The sequence below is a fragment of the Psittacula echo genome, assembly GCF_963264785.1.
Source record: "Psittacula echo genome assembly, chromosome: 3".
Lineage (NCBI taxonomy): Eukaryota > Metazoa > Chordata > Aves > Psittaciformes > Psittacidae > Psittacula > Psittacula echo.
Genome location: NC_137736.1, coordinates 51,249,910 through 51,272,702, shown reverse-complemented (window position 1 = coordinate 51,272,702; position 22,793 = coordinate 51,249,910). Strand labels below are relative to the sequence as shown.

The window sequence follows — 22,793 nt, the reverse complement described above, 5'->3', positions numbered from 1 at the left end:
ATTTGAAAGGGATTTTCCTGTTCTTCCGCTCTGCATCCTTCCTTTTTTTTTGTCCAGGCTGGAGTGATTTTGAGCACTATAGTGTTATGTATGCTAGTTGTGAACAGTCTTTAACCAAATAATTTATACTTTGTGGTACGCAGCATCTTACTTTTTTTTTTTTTTTTTTTTAATGCTTTTCTCCTTAGAGCTCACACAAATTGAGGACCCAAGGGAGCAATGGAGGAGGGAGCAGGAACGCATGCTAAAGGAATACTTAATTGTTGCCCAGGAGGCACTCAATGCCAAGAAGGAGATTTACCAAATAAAGCAGCAGCGTTTTGAGCTGGCCCAAGAAGAATATCAACAATTGCACAAAATGTGTGAGGATGACAGCTGTTCTTATGCCAGCTGTGAGTTTGCTAGCCTTTTCTTGATTTGCCCACCTGCCTTGTACAACATGTGGTGTAAGAAAGTGTGTGAAGTGTTTCTATCACTTCGTTCTCCTCTGAATGAAGATCCTGACTACAGAAGTGAGGTGCTGTCCTTTGACTGTTATTCAGAGAATTCCATTTCCTGTTAGGTCTATTAGAATATGCCTTTTAATCAACATTAAACAGGGGTATATCCCAGCTACCATCTCTAGCCATCACAGAGCCAGGTGTAATAATGATTCATGTAAGGCAACAAAGACAGGACTGATTGTTGATGATCAGTCACGTACTTGCCCTCCTAAATTCATGGATTATTCCACTCTTGACAAGGGGAGGCACCATCATCTTAGGGGAAGCCTTCTGAGGATCCATGGTTGATTTATTGCTATAAAGAGTTAGGGACAAGGTGTTGTGGTCAGGAGTACCTGTGACCACAAAGTGGGAAGTAGTGTTTCATTAATGCACCTCATTCTTGACTCTCAGCCTGTGATTCTAGCACTGGTGATGTAGGTTGTAGAGCCTTGATTTCTTGCCCTTTTCATTCTTCAGATATCTCTGGTAGCTTGAAAGTAGATGATGGACTTTTACTAAAATCTGATGTTGTTGCACTGCTGTCATGGCTATTGGCTGGTGCAAGTCAAAACAGCTGGTGCTGAAAAGTTAAAACAATCTAGTTCAAAGTGTATCAAATGGATATACCCATTTGCCATGTGAAAGTGTGGTGTTTCACTGCTCTGGTAGCTTTTCAGTGGTCATCATGTGTACAGCAATAGTTTAACTGAAGGCTTTGCTGATAAATGCCAAGTACTTCGTAAGTATGGGAAGCTCTCCTCAGCCCTTTCTGAAAATGTTCAAGAAACCTGACTGTGGAGAGGGGAATTAAAGCAGGCATCTGGGTAGAAGTGTTTAGCTACTCATCCAGTAGTATTTATGAATTCAAGGTAATTCATAGGTATGCCAAAATGTTTTCTGGGGCTGAGGTGTCCCAGATGGTCTTGACCAAGTGTTCCTTTACTCTTGAACTGGGATTATCTCATCTTTTTGTTTAGTTTTAAATACAAGAATTGTGTGATTTATTTTGTGACGTAACTGAACAGTTGTGGCTAGTCTTATTTCTCCCTGTTACATTCAAGTTTCTTAAGAATTATTAAGAAATTTTTTTTTTTCCTTATTGAGAAAGTAATTTTAAAAAAGAAAGTCTTGTTTAAACAGAGTGTTTAACTACTGGTTAAGGACTTGCAATAAGATAAAAGATAATGTGATCATTTTTTCCCACGGATTATAAAATCTGAATACGCATGTATTAGAATACTTTCCTAGGAGCTTGAGCTTTTGGTATTTTGAAAATTTGCAATCATTCTGTGGGATATTTTGTTACATTACTTCAGGTGAATATACAGAGAGAAACTGTTGATGGTAATACACTAAAAAACCATAACCTGTTTTTCATCTTTTTAAACTTTTGGAAAAACAAATTGCTTGAAACAGCAGCAAAATATGACTGAAAAAATGGAGGTTCTTTGTAGCATGTATGCAAATGCTATGTCAGTTGACTTTTAGGTTTCCCAGTCCTCTGATTTTTTTTTTTTTTTTTAGGTATTACTGTGAAATTGATAATGAAATACTGTAAAATGACTTAAAACCTTTCACTTGTTTTGAGGTGACAAAAATACTTTAATTTTCTACAGATGTGTTAATATATTTTATATTGGTTTAAGGTCATATGCATCTGTTGTGAGAAAATGATATGGGCTGATTAGTCAGATGAGCTGTTAAAAAAAAAATAAAATCCCTTTGGGGATTAATCATGCTGTCAACTCAAGATTCCCCAAGGCTTCTCCGCTTGTTTTCTTAATTCAACTTCACTTCACTCTGGAATGCTTGCTGCTCAATTTATTGTACAGAAATTCTAGGCTCCTAATTCAAGTGCAATTATATGGCCAAAATTAGGTGCTCATATTGACGATTCTCCTGCCTCCACCACTAGTTGTTTCAGTTTGTTGTGTGAAAAGAACTAAAACTTCACAACTTTCGTCTTTGCTTGTGGGTGCTGCCATTGCGTCAGTGTCGTCTGCTCATGAGTGGGAGGTGGCGTGAGCTCAGCGGTCGTGGGTTGGCAGGGAGGTGCCAATGCAGCAGTTTTGTGACTCAGTTGTGATCAGCACTGTTTAAAAAATCCAGAGAAAATCCTGGATTTAGAGAATTAGTCCAGGCATGACTACACATTTTGGCAAGTTCCTGCATGCTTGACATGACCTTGGCGTAGCAGTATTCTTTGGAGAGTCAAAAGGTTCAGTGCAATGCAGATACGGGTTTCAAAGCAGCAGCCTTCAGCTCTGCAAAGGGATGGTAGATCTAACAGCACAACACCATCCCTTCACATACCAGGCGTTTTTCAGTGGGCCAGTGCTGCTGTGAATGGCTCACTCAGTAAATCATGGTTGGTCTTCGCCAGTCTATCCTGTAGTCCCTTTACTTCATCTGTGTAGGCTTCAGCTTGTAATGCCACACCTTGAAATCATTGCCTGACTCTAGATGTGCAGTGTTAAGAGCTCACTTGCTAGAGGTTGATCTGTATTGTCGGTTCCCTATGTTGTTGCTTTAGGAGGCAGCTTCTCTCTGTAGCTGATAGAAAACACAAAACCTATTGTCAGAACAAAATTCATTTTTTACTTCAGTCCCTATCATACTGTTAATTCAACATACCTAGGAAACAATTAGCAATTGTTAACGTTACACAAATTGCTTGCATCAGTAAATCCTGTCATGGAAGCTGGTTGCTTTTAGGCAATATACAGTGCTGCTATATAAGGTTTTTGTTTTTCAGAACAACAAAAAATATAATTCAGGCACACCAAATGTAGTTCTTCAGTTGTACTTTAAGCTCAGAGGATTATTTTAAAACCTAGTGACTTGTGACACAAAGAATGAATGCAGTGGTCTATTAAATAATGCCACATCTTAACAGCTGTATTAAAGAAGTAAAAAAAATTAATGTAAAATGCTGTTTTCCATCTGTTTAGCGTTCTCTGGATTTTCAACTAATACCAAGTATGACCCGTATCAGATCAAAGCAGAAATAGCCAGCCGTCGTGACAGAGTGAGTAACTTTTTTTGTTTTGTAGAAATATGATTTGGGCATGGGGAAGGAAGGGGTCTGTGTGTTTTTATTTACCCTATCATTTACACTGTGTGTACATTTTTAGAATAGAGTACTGTAAAACTGCTTTTCTACTTTGTCCTGCTGTTCTGTTAAAACAAATCTATATTTACTACATTTCAGTAACTTGCAAAGTAATGCTTTTTCCATGTTAAAAGCATAAAGATTTTTGTCACAGATGTCAGAGGCAAACTCAGCCAGGCTTTCAGAACTGGCACAGCTAGTAAATGCTCTGTAGCCCAATTCTTCCTTGAGTAAGTGCAGTTCAAGCCCACTGGCTTCATAGTTTCCCATTTACCCTTTTTCAGTGGGGTTCTGTGGATGTCACTGAATTCTAGATTCAGCCATTTAGAAAGCTGCTTGCAATTTGGTAGACATGTTGGCCAGATAGAACTTTTTAGGTGATTTGACCAGGGCTCCTCTATGAGGGGGTGCAAGCATTCTGACGGTGGCAGGCAGTAGTGATAGGCAGTTCTGTAATAAAAATGCTCCTTTAAAAAAAAATAATGCTAGAATCATGCTTTTGGTACTGTCTTGGTTGAATAGTTTTCTTGAATTTCTCCCATTCTGCTTTAGCAAAGAAGTCTGTGCATTAGTTTCAAGCAAATTGATAGAGCAGTTCTAAAAAGCAGTTTATAATATCAAACTCTAGAACCTTTTTCCAAATGGTATGTTTCTTTTTATTAAAGGATAAAATGGGATTTAGCGTGCCAGGCACTTAGCTCACAAAATAAATAAAAAACACTTATCTTTGCAGGATAGTGTTCCATTTTTGTTGTAGTGACCACTTTTCACATGAGTGCCTCTGAAAGTAAATCCTGTTCACCACCCTTCAAAGGCATTTATTCTATCTGCGTATGTTTACTACATGCTGACTAGTGTTTGCTTGGTTTACATACTCTAAATGCCAGCGTGCTCTAAACGAGAAAACAAGCCTTATTTATTTAAATAGTATTTAAAGAAATAAACAAAGTCTTCACTTAAATGGTTATTTCTCTTTCCCTGCATTTTCAAACAAAGCAATCTTCTGAGTGCATAGGATAACTTGTTCAATTGCCTATGTGCATAGGCATTGAGTTGCTTCAGGCAATAGAATAAAATATGCACTGAAAAGTGTTTGTGTGTGTGTGATATTAGCGATGTATTTTTTCATTTTACTTTTGGTGAGTGTTGAAAGAGCTGGTGAGGTTTTAGGCGTGTTTTGGGGTCTGGTGCCACGCCCCTCACTCTTGGAATAGAGCTGACAAAATAAATCTATGCCTGGATATGGATGGATTTTTTATTTTTTTTTTTTACTCCTTTTTTTAGTAATGGTTTTGTCCTTTATTGACATACATGTAAAAATCAAGAGCACTGGATTAATTTTAGAAAAGGTACCAAATTTGATAGTTTGAGAAGAGAGAGCTTTTTTCCTTCCGTGCCTGCCTTTCTTTGAGCTCTCAGTTCAGTCTCATGGCTCACTGGCACACACTGAAAACACCTTCATTCCACCCATTTGTTTGTAGTCCCTTTCATCCTTCTCCCCCCATTGCTCTCAGTTATCTGTAAGTTTCGGAGGGCAAGAAGCTATTTCTTTGCAGATCATTCCTAGTGCTGATAGCAGTCTTCGAAGTCTGCCCAACCTACTTAGGCATTTGTTTTCATAAACCGATAAAATTATGTTTTGGAGACATCTCTGCTTTGTCACTTTTGATTTATGCTCACTGATTGGATTAAGGTAATTGGCAGGGAGATTGAGTGGGGAGGACAATATGAAAATAATGTAGAAAATCAGGCTGCCATTTCTGGGAGAGAAGCCAGTTTTGTTGCCAGTGATTTTTGTTTTCCCAGATAGAAAAATTAACAGCATTGTATGTTCAGAGGTTTTTTACGTTGACTAAAGAGTTGAAGAGAGTTGAGAGGTGCCTCTCAGCTATAAGGGGAGAAGAGAAACTGTATGGATTGAAACTTGCTGATTGTTGGCATAGGCTATTGGAGAAAGGAAATGAAGAAAATAGATGAGGAAATTGATACTTTGCAAACTGAATGTTGTGACCACTGTTTGATTGGGTCTTATGATATTATGAACAGAAGACTTAAGACTTATGAACAGAAAGTCTTCTGTTATTTTAGTGCAAATTTTAAAGCAAAAAAGAGAAAGAGAACTTAGATTATCACTTCCAGTTTTTTTAAGTAACCTAATATTCTGTATTTGAAAAATAATTATTTTATTATGAAAGTTTCTGTTACATTTTATTACTTCATTTTGTTATCTTTAGCTTTCTAGGCTAAAACGAGAATTGGCGCAGATGAAGCAGGAGCTGCAATATAAGGAAAAAGGAGTGGAAACTCTGCAAGAGTAAGTTAAGAGTTTGTGGGAGGACCTTTTTTTTCTTTATTCACCTTGGAATAATTTCTTAGAAAAGTATTGCCAAAAAAAACCCCAAAATGGTTGAAACCTCTTAATTGCTTTGATTCAGAGTTTTTGCTGTGCTAAGTGATGCAGGGGGAGAACCGTGTGAAATGATGGAAGGAGGGTTGGACAGAAGTAACTAGAGACTATAGATCCACATACAAACCCAGTTTTTATAGCCCCTGTTCTGTCATTGTTCCTGAAGATGCTGAGGTGGAATTAGATTTAAAAAATATTTTCCAAATGTTTTTTGGAGATGTGTACAGCCTGAAGCACCATACAGTAGAGTAGTTTTCCTGTGAACAGTACCAAGGCTTTCTGGCTGGGCACAAATATTCCTTGGGGTAGGCTGTGCACCACAACGCTGCTTCTTCCTTTTATATGATGGTCAGGTTGTCTTATTTCTGCACAGTGTAGCAGTGTAGTACATTTGTGTGTACTGTAAATCTGACAGTCTGTGAGACATTTGGTTTTTTTGTTGCATAAGTGCATGTAAGTGTGAGTCCTTGTCTGCTCCCTGTGAGGAAAGGCAGCTCTGGGCAATTTACCATTGCTCCCAGGGCTTTTAGGCAGCCTGTGCTCTGTTTCCTCTGTGTTCACTGGTGGCAAAAGTTGCGAACTGTTCTGGTGACCCTCTCCTTGCCACTTTTCCTGCAGACCATCAGATGGGAACTGAGTGACTTCCATCTGTGCAGTGCTTAGTCACCTACACACGTAGCAAGTACGCGGGATGCCCAGTGGAATAGGGAGAGAGGTTGCCAGGCCATGGAAAAGATGGCAGGTAAACACAGGTTGTTGTGACTTCCAGATCTGTTCAACAAGGCTAGGGGCTAGACCGTGTGTTGAACAGCTCGTGGATTTGCCTTGGACATGTGGCTGTGCGTTTAGAAATCTTGGCCTTTTTTCCAGCATGTATGTGAATGAACTGCTTAATGCAGGCGCTTCCTGAAAATATTGGAACTGTTGCATGTCTAATGTATTTTGCAGCGTAAGTACGGTATCCATGGAAAAATTCTGAAGCTTTGGATTTATTGTGTTGGTGCTACAAAGCATGGACGCACGCTTTTGCTTCAGTAATTCTGGCAAAGTTCCAGGCATCCTAGAGAAATGAGGTTACTTGTTTTCCAACTTCGATTTTGTTTGGTATCATGTTAACAAAATGGTATAAAGGGAGACACTCAGATTTTGTTTTTAAAGGAGGGTGAGTAGTGCATGCACTTCATATCTTTTGGTGGTTTTGTTTGTTTGGGTTTCTTTTTAAGCTTACAAGGTTCTTGTGACTTACAATGCATTTTAAAAGATTCAGCGAAGTATACTTGTTCAGCTAAAATCCTTCATATATTGGCAGATATAATGTAATCATTTTCAGGCATAAATACGTTTTTATTGACTTCCAGAAGCCTTTACAGCTAGTTGGTGGAGTTGTTAATGTATGATACTAGCTGAAAATTGGTAAAACAAAGCACTCAGTATATTTCATCAATAGCTATTTTAAGTAATCTAAGTGTAGTCGATGTTTTAGGATGGAGGCCTACATACGTAAGCAGTAACTGAACAAAAGCATTTTAGTCTTAAGATTCTTAATCATATTTTCTTTAAGTGAGTAAGAATTGTTTTCCCTTTTTTACTTTCTGTGTTTGGTTTCCTTCTGGTGTATTGGGTTATTTTAAGGGTGTAGGTTCAGTTGTTTTATAAAAAGGACTAACCACTTGAACAGGATTATTAAAGTATTTGACTTGAACAGGATTATTAAAGTATTTGAAGGCCATTTGAAACTCAAGATTGTTTTAATTAATCTAATTCATTTAAGATAATCCAACAAAGTAGTGCAACTTTTTGAAAAGTGAAGTCTGGAAATGATTAAGAGTACAAATGTTAGTCTTGGCTTTTAGCCCAAGTGAAGTTGCTTGTACTCCAGGATGGGTATATAGGAGAGACATTCAAGAGAAGAATTAGTTTAAAGCCTATCTGATTAGTCAGTGGTCACTCTAATAATTTAGCTTAAAAGTTCCAGCATGACAACTCAGAGCTCTGGTGCTGCTCATTGCTGCTGTTACTATGGTCACTCTTTGTCCCATTGGTGTACTAGGCCATTTGTTGTTGCTGGCTGAAGTTGGGGAGAACATTTTGCTGGTGTGTTACCTGGCATTGCAGTGAGTTTCTGTCAGTGTTTCTGCCTTCAAAGTCAAGTGCAGTGACTTTGCTTGCACCAGAGGCTGGTGGGTTTGTTTGCTTTTTATGTTTTCAAGTAATTTTTTAATTGCCTTTCTGGTGAGATCCATGATTTCTTTGGAGCAGTTTGCCACTTTGCAGAGCACTCACACTAACAAATGAAGAGCGAAGTTTTTCTAGCCTTTTTGTGTACTCAGGATACAAATTGGACTAAAAGCCTAACTGTGCTGTAGGTTGTCCCTGAGTGATCTCTCCCCTACCCCTTGTGTTTGTGAGGAGAGAAGGGTCACTCAAGTCAAGTACCAAAGCTGAAGTATTTTCTCTTTTACGTATCCACAAAGTAAGTATATTGTCTGAAAAGAAACAGCTTCTGCTTTAAAACAAAAATGCTGATATCCCCCCCAACACACTTCTTTTATTTTTCTTTTCCAAGTTTTTTGCATCTCAGAGATTTCCCCCTTTTCTTACCTTTTCTACATTTTTGGTCAGCATAGCTTTTATTCCTTCTTGTGCCAGGTCAAATCTTCAGTTACTGCCAGACTGAGAATAGTATGCATCCTGTTCAGCTTTTTTTTGAAGCCAGGTTCTTAACTTTTATTTCAAGTATAAGCCAAGAACAGTATTAGGAGCTGTCACACTTTGAGCTTTCCATTTATTTGAAAGCTTGCTTTTAAAGTCTGACTAGGATGGGTTATGAGCAGGTATCAGAACCTGCTGCTGTATGACTCTTTGTGCAACCTCTGCTGGCTCTAGCTCTCAGAGAAGAGACAAACTTTATGTGAAGGGTAATTAGGTTGCTCAGTGTTTTCATCATTTTATGTCACTGATTCAAATGCCTTCGTTAAATGCAAATCACTTGCATTGACATTTTCTGCATACAGTGTCTGCCTTGGACTGTATTTTGTTTTCTGTTCTTTTTAATTTTAGTCAAATGGCTTAAGCCATCTTTGAGAATTAAAAACCAAAAAAAACCAAAACTACAAAACAACTAGGGAAAAGGGGGGTGTTGTGAAAGGATTGAGGTTTTTTTAAATACCTCTACAACTCCCGTACAGTCAGAATTTCAAACTTTGTAGTGCTGCAGCTTTTCATTAGGACTGTTTTCTACAGTTTCATCCAAATTTGGCAATGTTGTGATAAGCCTTCGGACATCGCAGTCTGCCGTTGCCCAATGGAGACTTTCTGGAGCTCATCGTTTAAAGCCTGCAAAGATTTCACCCTGTGTGATGGTGTTTCTTGGCCTCCACAGACACCTTTTCCCCGAGGTGCGGCTGATCTTGTTGCAGTCCAGTTACAGGATTAAAGATGAGCCTTTCCTGGAACAAACTCCTTCCTCTGACCTGGCGCCAGGGACTGAGAACGAGGAGCAGTTCCTCCTCCCCTGTGTTTTCAGTGGCCCTTCTGTGTGCCGGCAGGAATTTTGGCGGAAGAAGGCATTTAGCAACAAAGGAAATGAAAACTCGGCCAGTTGGCCGAGTGAAGTGAACACTGTGGGAAGTTAGGAGAGACAGGGAGTTAGGACTGACTAAACAATTTGTAGCTGCAGACTAGTTTAGAGGATATAAGACCTGACAAAAGCTTTACAATCAAATATTAACTCAGCTACAAATCCGTGCTTTGGTGAGGACAGGGAGAGTCTTGCATTGTTGAAAGCATGTGGAGGAAAACAGAGCAACATGGAAACTGCCCTTCATGACTGAAACTATTGCAAGTGTATTGGTAGTTTTCCTTCAGAAAATGCATACTTTATTCATAGTTTTGTGTATTATCTGAGTGTTCTTTCTGTTCATACAAACGTCTAATCTGTATTTGTATCCTGTTCTTTTTTAGTAATAAAATGGAAGATTCCTGTTAACTCTGTGGCTTTCAAAACTAGAGCTTTATGAAAGGAGGAAATAAAATTAACAAACAATTAATAGCAAATATTTTTCTAAGATACTTAAGTCACTTTAGGTTGACAGAGATGCTGATTTAAGCTCAAGTACTTCTGGCAGTAGAAATTTTTCTGATTCTTTTCTTAAACGAATACCAGTTTATGATGCCCAGATACATGAATCTTTCGGTAACTGGACAAAAATATGGTTGAAATTAAATAATTTCCTGAAATGCCATCTTGGACATGGCGAGCAATATAATGAGCAGTTGTGTAGGAGGCATTTTTGGGTCTAATGTTTGGGTGGAATCTATGTTCTTAGCATTAAGGTAACCTTCAGAGAAAACCACATTATCTTTTTCATGTAACTTCTAGTGAATTGGATTCATTGTTTTATCATGGCTTTATCTAATATTTTCAGGATTTTAATTAAAAATTAGTGAAGACTTAAGTAAACATCTTAAAACCAAACCCAACTGAACAAAAATCCAGCTTTCATGTGTATGACACTTAAGTCCTTTCTTGTTTTTTGAATAAAAAACTGTAAAGGCTTATATATTTTCTTATTTAACGTGGGGAAAATTGCATGTAAGTGAAAAGCTTGCTGGTCAGACTTACTTTGTGTTGTCTCCAAAAGCAGGAACTGTCAGAAAAAAACCCAACCTACTTTTTTTCCTAAATATTATGAGCTGTATAATTAAGCCACAGTTTTTTATTCAAGCCTTTTGAGTTTTCATCTTAATATTTTAATTTTGAAGCAAATAATTTGCTGGCAAAACATGCTGGTGAGTGCGATTGACGCTTGTAGCTTAACATAATACCTCCTTGAAACTTTTAGTTATTCTCAGTATTTCAAATAGGGTATTTTTATAATAAATAATAAAATATTATAATAATATTTTAAATTGGGTATTCTTGTAATTTATGTATAGCATACTCTCTTCTACTACATCTTTCCATAAACTGATGTCCTGTTAAGGACTGATGTGTTTTATGTCTTACTTTGTAAAGCACAGACCCTTTCTCCTGGAGTTGTTAGTACTTAGCATTGGCTTAAGAACCATTGTATACATACTACCTTTTTTTCTAGATGCACGCTTTCCAGGAAGATGGAGGTTTTCTCATTTTAACAGGAATTCAGCAGGATTTTCTCTAATTGCTGTTGGTAGCCAGTTAAAATCACATAGCCGTTTGTTATAAATCCATGACCAGATGGTGGTTCTAGTAAATTCTGTGGTCTCTGGTCTTGTTCTTTATCTAAAAATCAAAGCAAATTATCAAGATGATGCATTAGACGAAGCTTCTGCATCCCAATCTGTTGTCCTTTATTATTGCAAACTGCTGGAAAAAAGTTGAAAACTCAGTGCATATCCACTTAAGGTGAGAGATTGTTGTGTCAAGATGGAAACGTGAGCACTACTTCAGCCTGAGGTAGTAGTGTTAGCACTCTTGCTCCTTGCAGAGTTTACATTTGGAATCTTCTGGGATGGTACCGTGTGATATTCCTTAGTGTGGGACAAAGATGTCTTTAGAAAAGATGCTCAATGATGCCCATAATGGCAGGAAAGCATTTGCAATAAAAGTTTAGGAATTGAAAAATTTCTTCCCAAGAAAATGAAATGCCTTTTTTTAGAAACTTTAAGGTAAGATCAGGTAGAAGTTGTGGAAAAGATGGAGCGTGTAGTGGTGCATGGAAAATATGACAGCTAGACTGCTAGTATCTTTCTCTTTCGAGTTATTACCATGTAGGTTAGTTTTAGGTTGATTTTTACTTCTGTTGCATGAAATGGTCCACAGACATTGCCTGTAAGCTGTTTATTAGGACATTAAAACCAGAAAATTTGTTGGTTCTGCAGAACCTGGGTAGATAAATGCATTGCTTTGTCTTTAGAGTGTACTTGGCACAGAGTGCTGTGTTAATTCCAAGCAGAGTGTCATTTATTCCTGGAAATAAAGTGGTACATGAATAAACAAGAGATTGTAAAACATCTACTTGCTTCCTAAATACTTAAAAATTCCTGACTTTGTCTTAATATTTTCAACAGGATTGATCGTAAGATGTCAAGTGCTCATACAAATTATAGGCTGGATGAAGCACAAGCTATAATGAGTGAGCTTCGAACCATAAAGAAAGCTATATGCACAGGTGAAAAAGAAAGGCAGGACCTTATGCAGGTAAGAACTACATAACTGAATAAATAGCTGCTAAAAAATAATAAGCTACCTCTATTTTCTTGTTCATAATTGCATTAGGGTTACCAAGTTTAAATAAGCAAGTGAGGTGGCTTAAACTGATTTTTCTGTTTGATAATTACCAATAGCAGGCAGCTCTGAAGAGGTCAGTAGTCATTGCCTATACTGTGAACACAAGACTTCAAAAGCAGTTCTGTTTTCTTGTTTCAGATACCGTACTATCCTTATATTTAGGTCAATGTCTTTGTTAAATACAGCTTTCCGTTGCTGCTGATTGCATCAAAGACTGCTATGGAGTAATTATGCTGCATTAGAAAAAATACCTTATAGTTTTTCAGTATTTGTTTTTCTTTCTGTTTAGTGTCTCTCTGTATTACCTATAATGAAGTAGGACTAATAATTCATGTGGTAAAATGTTTACCAGTTTGCCTATCACATTTTGAGTTTTATGAGCATGTCACAAAATTAGATCTCTGTCACTATGCCACAGTTTAGCAGTTTTCCTGCTTTTGCCCTGAACATTCCTCTTAAGTACCCATATCAAGATATATGTTGACTTGAAATGTTCTCACAAAACCCTCAAAGGGTATGATTTAACACAACGTATACAGAAACCATAAATGCAAGCTTTGAATTATTTCATGAATTGGAGCACAGGGAGCAAGGGAAGATACATGCCTGGGAAGTGATGTAACTTCTGAATGGATTCTGCATCCTGCTTCAAGCTTTCAGTTGCTGTGTCTGTGTTATTAATGTGATGGGAGCTTGATCAAAGAGCCATGAGCCTCTGCCACTTCAGGGACTTCAGTATAGACTTACCCAAATATGCTGCAGATAGAGAGGTGTGACAAGAACAATTCTCTTCACGTACTCTTCAAAGTACTATATGGTAAAAGGCATCTTTGTTACCTAAATTTTAGGGACCATACTAAATTAATATTGCCATTCAAATATTTTCTTTCATTTTTCTCCACAGTAGTGTTCTGGTGTTGGGTTTTTTATTATTTTATTATTGTTAAATGATATGGGTACTGTGTAATTTACGTATAATGATTTTCCATAGTTGCACAATTACACAGTTTCCAAAGCATTACCCAAAGGTCAGCTGATGGACCACAAATCCTTGTTCAAGTAGAAAGAATACTTAATTCACTTTGAAAAGTTTCTGCATTGGCATCTTTTAACCTATTTGATATTTTGTGTTGGCTGAGTTTTAAAGCAGTTCTCGGTCTTCTGTGTGCCTGGCTAGCAAGAAGGCAGTTCTTCATGGATGCAGTAACACACATTTTAGCAAAGTAACTAGTAATTTGAACATGAGTGTGTGATCTTGGAGCAGCTTAACTACTCACCTTGTTTTGACACCCCTAGTAGATTTATGCCCCTCTTCCCCCTTTTCCTTACATTTAAATTCCCCTGTGGCACTAAATAGAGCTGTAAACTTTGAGATGCCCTGAAGTCGTGTGTTAAAGCAACGCTAGGTGCACTTGCAGTTTCTTTAAATACAGTATTGAAGAACTTAGAAGTCTAGGACCAAACTTAGCACCGAGAATTGGGCAATGCTGGCAGCACCAGAATGTAGAAATTGCAAGAGACAGAAGCAAAAATGAAAGGTGTTGCCATTGTTCCTTATGGATCTGTGTGGCATACAGGAAATACTAATCTAGGAGGTATCCTTTTTGTAACCGGTGACACTCAGTTGTGATAGCATCCAGTAATAAACATGCAGTCCAGGAGAATCTAGCAAATAGTTGTTCCACACAGGCCTAGCATGCAAAACAGTTCTGCATGTTTTGTTGCAATTGTAATAAGGGACTAAATGCCATATTTAATAGTTCACAAGATTTGCAGTTGTAAAAATTGTGTATTTCTGCCAACTTACTGTGCTCTGGAAAAATACCCAGCTTTTTGCCTGATAGTTTTTAAATTTTTGACCAAAAAAATACTGGTTTTGTTGTCACCAAACTTTTCTGGGCTTTCCCTTTTTATAATTAATTGAAGATTATTGTTACAGGTTTATTTACCTTTGTCAAATAAGTGCAAGTCTATTTTAAGTATCTTCCTAGTAAGATTAGAATGTGATTTTTAATCTCCTATCGATTTTGAAATTGTTTTGCCCTCAGAAATGCTACATTTTAAAGCTGTTGTTGGTAAGACAAGCTTTCTTATGAAAACCTTTTTGTTTTGAAAGCTGTTTATAGAGGAGTTAGAAGTATTGTGTAAACGGATGGGGATTTATTTCTGAGAAAGGAAATAGACAATTTCTTACTATTTCTTAATTTAAATCTGGCCAGTGTGAGCCACAGAACTAAACATAGTGAAAGTTACTCAGTCTTGTGTAGGTGCTTGGAAAATTGTAGCTGTCAGAGAAATATGATAATGGACTGAGTTGTGTGGGAGAGAAGACTGACGAGGTAAGGAGAGGGTGGTCAGATTCAAACTGGGTGCTGTAGTTGCAAGTAAAGCCAAGTGGCAGTATCACTGCTCAAAAAAAGTGGGCAAACTTTTTATACAAAGTTGAATAATCAAGTTGCATGGTCAGGTTCCTAAAAGCAGCATGTGGGTGTCTTTTCCCCTCCTTCCCCCCTGTACTCCCCCAAATCCCTTTCACACTTTTGTTTCTGTTCCAATATATACATATGCTTTTAAAATGTTGCGCTTTATCCTTAGTAAGCACTGGAGGTTTTTGTGGTTTGGTTTTTTTTTTTTTTTTGTCTTTATTAGTTAAACAGGCTAAATAGGTTATGTGAGAGCTGCACAAAAATTGTATGTGGCAAATCAGATAGTAACAGACAATGATGAAATGGCAGTGCTCATTTCACTCTTTCTGTGTAGCTCTGGGCTGGTGTGCCTAGAACTTTACATCCATACAATAGGCTGGTTTGGCAGTTTCTGTGGGATTGCCATAAATAATCCATAAACCCCAGATTAAAGATGGATTCCTCCATATAATGTATAACTGGGGAGGATGTTACTTCTAGCAGTAATATAAATTGTTTCTATCTAAAAGTATGTGAACTAAGGTTGTAATTTTCCGTGTTAGGATTGCTGGAGGCTGTGCTTTCACTCATCCAAGTAGAAGGACTCAAAATGGATGTGCTTACCCTAGAGCATAGTCACCTATGCACGTAGTTGTAAGTTAAGGTGATGCTACTTGGTGACTGCCACCTGTCAAATGCTGTGTAATTTTAAAGTAGTTAAATCCAGGGTTCAGCAACTGTGCCCAGATAGGAAGCCTGGCCAGCAGCCGAACAGCCCTTCATTATCTGCCAAGGAGATGCTGAAGGCGTCAGGAGCACACCAGGAGTGTGTGTGAAGTAGCTGAAATACAGGCAGAAGTTTAGACTGAAGTTCTGGCATCAGGACCTTTGGTGTTTCATATGCCTGTAACATAGTATGCATTAGCCAAAGGCGACAGATGGGCCATAACCTATCTGGGATAAACCTTGCTTTCTGAATTCTCAGTTTTTGTTCTTGTGACTGGCTCTGCTTTACTGGGAAAAAGAGGACATGTTTGATGTTTGTGTAGCTATGATTTGAAACTATTGTTTCCATGTTACAAACCTGTTAGTGATTCATAGAATCATATCACAAAATCATAGAATAGCTTGGGTTGGAGGGGGCCTTAAAGATCATTTAGTTTTGACACTGCCAGGGATGGGGCATTCACAGCTTCTCTGGGCAACCTGTGCCAGTGTGTCACCACCTTCATAAAAAATTTCTTCAGTGTGTTTTGAAGAAGGGAGTTAAGCAGGAGTCTGCAATTTTTAATTTTCGTAATGTGGAAGACACTCTGGTTTTCTTTTTGGCCTGCATGGAGCAGTTCTTTTTGCAGCAAGTCTTGGAGGATAAAGGGACACTAGCTAGAGACTTCTTGACAATATAATTTGAAATAGAACTTTGCTGTCTCAGGACTGAGAAGGAACTATTTTGTTTGTCCTTCATACTAAGATGGTACAGTTCAGTTGGGAGGTGGCAGAAGAATTGGCTTTTTTGGAGGACCCAAGACAAATTGAGGTTCTGGAGGCACGTAGTTGTAGCCTTGTCCCACTGCTGGCATGTCTGGTATGTCCTCTGTCACTGCTAGTGCTGAGCACAAAATCCCAGCCCCACACAGACCTTGTAGTACCATCACACAGAGCATAAGGAGGGAGCAGCACATGCTGTCTGGCATGTGGCATTGTATGTATGTCTCTCTCTGCCTTTCTCCTTTGTTCATCTGGCACCAGGCTGGATATTCTCCTTCTTTTTCATCATTAGTGGAGGCAGGCCTGAAGGAGCAACTGGTATATAATGAGAACAAAGGGATGGACTGTGTAGGACAGAAGTGGAGGCTACCAGAAAAAGCTGTTTTTTCTGACTAGTTTCAGGCCTGCTGCAATTCCTAGGGATGCTTCTTAGACTCCAAAACCAGATGCCTCTGTCTTCAAGGTGGCCATGCTGTTCCTCTGAGCCACAAACAGTTGCTGTTACACAGGTTTGTCTTCTTGACTCCATTAGTTTGATTTGTTGTCAGAAAAGACAGCATTGATGTCTTTTTTGAACTGCACTTCGAACACTGAGAAATCTGATAATTGGATGTGGACAATAACTGGAGCTTGTTGCAAATCACCAGTTGTCAGAGCCACTGAGGTTTCTGAGGGCCAGCCTTTTTCCAGTGCAGTACATTAGGTTTGTCTCAGATTCTGTTGCTTACTGGAGTAAGCAGTTTTGAGAATTTTTACATGTATTTTTAGAAACAAATGGTTTATGTTATGATTTATAAATCGAAACACAAGTTCACATAATTTGATTATCCTTTATCTGCTGGTGAGGGGCCAGAATTTATTTTTTTAAATGAAAAGAAAAAAAAAAGTTGTTTTTAAGCATAATGGTTATAAACAGCAGCCTGTACAGTGGTTTTGTTATTGTTACTGTCTGTAAGTTTTGAAAAAGAGAAGAATGCATGATCAGAAAATAAAAGTGATGTTAACAATTTTATCCTTTTTTAAAGAAGTATTACCAGCCTGTCAGCTAAGCTTGTATCATCAAACTATTGTTACTTTTTGTGATTATGCCTTCCTCCCTTTCCCCCTTAAAGACTGCTTGAGGTTTCTACCCTCACAGTTTGTGTCATTAGGCATCTTGGAGATGTCCCTTGCAAAACCCGAAGTGTAAAATATCTCTTAATTATGTGAATCTTGGATGAGAGAGTACAAGGGTGAAATCAGCTGTCATAAAAATATAATCAATACAAGGTGTTCATCAAGTTGGAAATGACAGCAGTAGTGGCTAAGGAATGTAACCTGTGCACAAGATGGCAAAAGGGCAGATGAATTCACATTTATCTTCCTTATCAGCTAACCTGAAAGCTGATGGCTGCCAGATTTAAAGAACTGCAAGACATACAAAAGCTGAAATGGTCATAGATCTAAAACAAATAACTTAAAATCTGGTTACTGTTAGATACATCTTTTAAAATGAGAGACTTATTTCAAAGCAAAGCTTCTACATGTTAGTAACAGTACAGTAAGTTTTACTTCCTGTAAATAGCTCTGATAGACAAGCTACCTGTCATATTTCTAAAATAGGTTGGTCGGTTGGTTGTTTTTTTTTTTCCTCTGTTAATAAAATTATAAAAATCAGTTCATCTAATTTTTTTTTTTTTTTTTAAATCTCTTCTCCTGTAGAGCCTGGCCAAGCTAACAGATGGATTCAGGAATAGCTGTTGTATTACGGATTCCCTGCAGGATCTCCAGCACAATTCTAGTTCTCTCAGTGACTCCTGTTTACCTCAGCAACATTGCGATGCTTGTTCTCAAACTGACATCACTGGAGAGGTATGCATTCCTATGCGAGACATTTACTGTAGAAAAGAAGCTGCTTTTGTACTATAGTGATACGTCGTTACTTCCTGTTTTGTTTTAAGAGGTGTTGGCTGTACCAGAACAAAAAAATCCAAAGCAGTGAGGGACTTGTGTTTGCTATTGTTTACAGAGCACATGAGAGGCACCCCTGAGTGGTGATGGGCTTTGTGGTTCTGCTGCTTGAGCATGGCACCAGGGTATATCGATGTGCATGCAGGTAGTGACAGGTAGAATCACCTTCTGGACTCAGCCAGCCCAGCAGAGCACTTATCATGTCATCACTTTGGTGACCTCAGGTTCATCTCTTAAGTAACGGCTCTTGCTGAGGTGTCCACTGACCTCTTCCTTTCATGTCACTAGCTCTGACCTACTGATACGTGTAATGATGCAAGAAGGAAGAAAGCACTTTAGCCAGCTTGAAGTTGAGACGTGGTTGTGCAACAGTGTGAGATGTCAGTATTCTGGTAGTAGTGATAGATGTTTTTTGGTGCTCTTCATTTGATTTTTAAAATCTTGGTTTTATCATGCTTGTCATCATTGTTCATGTACATCAAAGATGTAAGGTAGACCTATGCTCCTTTTCTCTGAGACAAGAGAAGTGTTGGTTAGAGTCTCAAAGTATTTTTCTTAAAAACTAACAAAAATTCTCATCTGACATACCTTTATGCTCAAACATGCCATTAAATGTAGTATTTGAGAGGAGCATATTAGCATTCCCTGGAAATAGTTCTGTGTGAAAAAATTATGTATTTCAGATAATAAAAATTTGGCTTGCACTAGTACTATGGCAGCCTAGCTGTTCTTCATCAATAAAATTCTTGCTTCTGTAGATGAGATTAAAAACAAAGCAAGAAGACAGACAACCTGTTTGTAGTTTGTTGACACTATAGTTTGGATGTTACTCCACATTTGGTTAGGAATTTTTGTTGAACTATGTAACTTCTTAATTGGGCTTTTTATCATCCCATTTCTCCTCTTCTTTCACTTGCTGACTAGTTGCCAAGTTGGATACCTCCAGAGGGCCTCTGAAAAAAGGAAATCTGTGTTTTCAAGAATATATACTCCTAAAGCATCTATGAAAATTTAGCTAACACTAGGCCATCTTTCAGTGTGTTAGGTAGATGGTACCTTTGGGATGTCATTTTTCGACTGATGGTGGATGTGATCATTGAATTCCAAAACCAAAAGGGGCATAGCAGCGTTTTCCCATTCACAGTACATATTGAATGCCATCCAAGAAAGTCAAGTGTAGTCTGAAAATTGTGTTTATCGGGCATCGTTTTCTTGTCAGGAAAATAACATGAAGCAATTATGTTAATGGTTTCTCTGAATTATCAGTAGTGGAATATGAGAAGAAAAGAGGTGGATTTTTTTTCAAATGTGATGACGAAGACAAGAAAAGCAGCAGTTAGATGAGAAATCCAGAGATACAGCAATGCAGTTAAGTAGGGACTTGGGATTAACCTATTGGACCATACACAGACTTCTGAAGAGGGGAACTGCTGATGCTCTAAGAAGGAGAGAAATTGCTGTACAAACTGGACTGAATATAGTGGGAGTTTTAGTATAGATGCATGTTCTACAACTGGTTCAGGTGATGTTTTTGTAATAGTGTTTAAAACACACTAATGATCTAAGTGCTGGGTAGCACATCACAGTACAGGGAAAGTTAATGTGAATTACTTCTAATTAAAGTCCATAAAATAGTTGTATCAAGTAGTAAAATATTTCAAATACTCCTTTTATTTTAGGCTCGGATAAAGTTGAAAAGCTTGGACCATTCATTAATGTTTCAGTTTGCTAACCCTTGATTTCTGGGATCGTAATTTATTGAAAGGGCTCATTTATCTCATGTATGTTTAGCAATAAACTAGTTTTGTATTTCTAAAGCATAAAATAGATTTTTATTACGTTATTACCTAAAGTATTGAGTTTTTTTTAGTGAGTCCAGTGAGTTAGACTTAATTTATACCTTTCTTTATTGTGAGAGTGTTTTTAAATTATTTCTTCCTCTCTTTTTCCCCCTCTCTTTGCTCTTCAAATCTGCAAAAAGTTTGGGTTTGATGACAAAACAAGACTTGTAGACAGAGTAAGACTGAACTGGCAGTATGAAGAGGCCAAGAAAAGGTAAGTAAAAATAAATCTGTTGGTTTTCATTTTTACTCTTGTGATTTAAAATTTTCAAAGTAGAACTGGAACCAGCCTCCTAGCTGAAATGTCTTTAAGAAGACTAATTTGCTTACTGTTGAGTGGTTCACAGATAATAAAGGCTTAGATAAACATAAGCCTTTATCATAAGATTATTAAATTTGTTTGCAGAGATAAAGCTAAATGTCAACCCCATTCTACACTTGTATAAACAAAATTGCAGTAGTTTAATTGAACTCTTTTACTTTTTCCTCCTCTTCTTAAACCTCAGTGTAAACAGTTTTTAAATTTACATATATCAGCCTGGTCTGTCAGTACATTTGAAGCTTTGCATACCTGTGTTCTAAGTTCAGCGTACTGAAGCTGTGAACTCAGTGTAAAGAAAGAATGCAGAACCTCTTGTGAGATAAATGAAGATGTTCACAGCTGAACAGAAGGGTACACAAAAAAATAAATTATGAGAATGAAAAAGAATCTGATGGAAAAAAAAATTACTTGAATTAGATTAATTCCTCGCTTGAATCTAATTGCTTATGCTAAGTATTTCTTTTGTTGACGTCAGTCTTGCAGTGTTTTTTAATGGCTTTGTAAAAGCAATCTGTTCTTATTTAGTAGTGTGGGTATAGCTGATGACTTGAACACAGTAATTCTGTGCATTTAGGGTTATTTTAATTTGTGCTGATAGGACATTCTCTTATTAAAATTGTCCGACACTTGAAACATTATGTATGGTCAACTTCAAAAACCTTTGGTTTTAATTTTTTTTCGTTTTCAAATTTGTCTATTTTGCCAACTTTTTACGTCACGCAACAAGGGTTAAAAAATTTCTAAACTTTTTGCCTCCTTTTTTTCATGTTATGGTTTTTTCTTTGGGGAAATCATAATGCTGTCATATGGCTTGGCAGGGGGTGAAAGCTTTATAGGCAATTCACTATTTTGTTGTTCCTGGAAAATGTGCTCACATTTGAATGCAATACAGGCTTAACAAAAAAAAAAAAAGAAAGAAAAAAAAAAAGGAAATTAAATTGGTGCAAGTGTGTTAGAGATACCCAGTTAAATTGTCAGGATTTGTAACTGGACTGAAAGTCTGTGTTGTTAAATACTGCGTGTGAATACCAGTGACTGTTACCTAGTAAAGGTTAAATAATTGGGCAAAAAAAAGGCAAAACAAAAATCTGTCATTGTCCTGTTTGGACACAGGCGTAACGCTTAGCACTTCATAGCCCAGTGATAATTTAGAGGTTCATGATAGTTGCTGAAGAAAGAAGGATAGAATTTAGTTTTGTACTTTTTAGTTTAACAGAGCCACTGGTGCTGTTAAGATTGTATTACATGGTTTTAGTTTGGTTTTCTGACATAACTTTAGTGTTTTTCAAAGCAGTTCTCCTCTCATGTGTTATTGCAGGGAAAAGATGGAGTGGTAGGGCTTTTCGGGGGGGTGTGGTTGGTTTTTTGAGATGTGGGTTTCTAGTAGCAGCATTTCTTAGCTGGAAATACTGAACATTTGTTTCTGCATGGAATGCAGTATTTTTGAACATCAGAAGTGAGCTGGGGTTTGATGTTAATTAAGTGTAGAAAATCTGGGTAGCTAACCTTCTAACTAGAGAATAGTAATTGCAGTAAGGGTAGTTTTGCTGTCCCAGGATAACAGCTCTGACAATGGTCTGTTATTTTGCAAGAGCATGTTAGTTGTTTTAAAATAGTGGCCTTATTCTGCCCAGTATGTTGTACGGAAGTAATCAGCTTTCAGCTTCTGAGTGGAACTGCACAAAGCTCATTGCCCCTACCAGTTATCTCTGTGGTTGCATTCTTCATTTATCATGCATTCCTTCCCCTTAGCTTGCTGGCATTTCTGTAGGGCTTTTGTCTCTACTAAATATCTTCGTGTTTGTTCTCCCTTGGCTGGTGAAATATCTACTGTTACTGCACAGTGTGGGTGACAGAATGTGCTGTGATGGATTAAAATCTACACAGTAGAAAATTAAAATGCTACACTAAGTCATAACTGTAAAGCAGTATATTTGGACTACTTGCTCGTCAAATGGGGTATGGAAACATAGCAAATAAGTACAACAGGCAGACTGTCTTATTTCTAAGTTTAATGGCAGACTTTTAAAATACACTGTAGGAGAAAAGTATGTCCTTTTACTTTAAAGGAAAGAAGGAAAAAAGCCCCTCAAAATAAAGGCAGTGTGTTGTATTTTAGTCACTCTTGCGCATCTAACCAAAAGATCATACAGCTCTAGATATGAGCAGAATATTTGATGTATGTAGTAAAGAAATTCTTAAAAATGAAAGTATATTCTCTCTATATGGAGTGTGAGCAAGAAAATGCAGTGTTGGGATTTTTGAATGATCTTGAGGAATTCAGGAGATGAGACCCAGGGATACTAGGAAAGTTGGCTTATGATCCCAAAATCTCTCTCCTCCATCATTAAAGATAATTTGATTTTAATCCTCCTTCAAAAATCTCTAACTGCTGAGTGGTTTGGCCTTTGCATAAATTGAGATGTTCACATAGCTATTTTTTTTTCCCCTTCAGTTTCCTGCTGGAAGGAAGTTGGATAATTTGCAATTTAATTTTTCCCGTGGGTATTTC

General features: G+C 37.6%; 1 protein-coding gene across 1 annotated transcript in view; it reads left to right on the top strand.

The window, feature by feature from the left end:
• WWC3 (WWC family member 3) overlaps positions 1–22,793 on the top strand; it is a 103,680-nt gene that overhangs the window by 46,318 nt on the left and 34,569 nt on the right. Inside the window, exons 3-8 of the mRNA XM_080614468.1 lie at positions 189–392; positions 3,437–3,513; positions 5,832–5,911; positions 12,056–12,185; positions 17,870–18,019; positions 20,100–20,173. Coding sequence (XP_080470594.1) covers positions 189–392; positions 3,437–3,513; positions 5,832–5,911; positions 12,056–12,185; positions 17,870–18,019; positions 20,100–20,173 — 715 coding nt within the window. The remainder of the gene's footprint in view (positions 1–188; positions 393–3,436; positions 3,514–5,831; positions 5,912–12,055; positions 12,186–17,869; positions 18,020–20,099; positions 20,174–22,793) is intronic.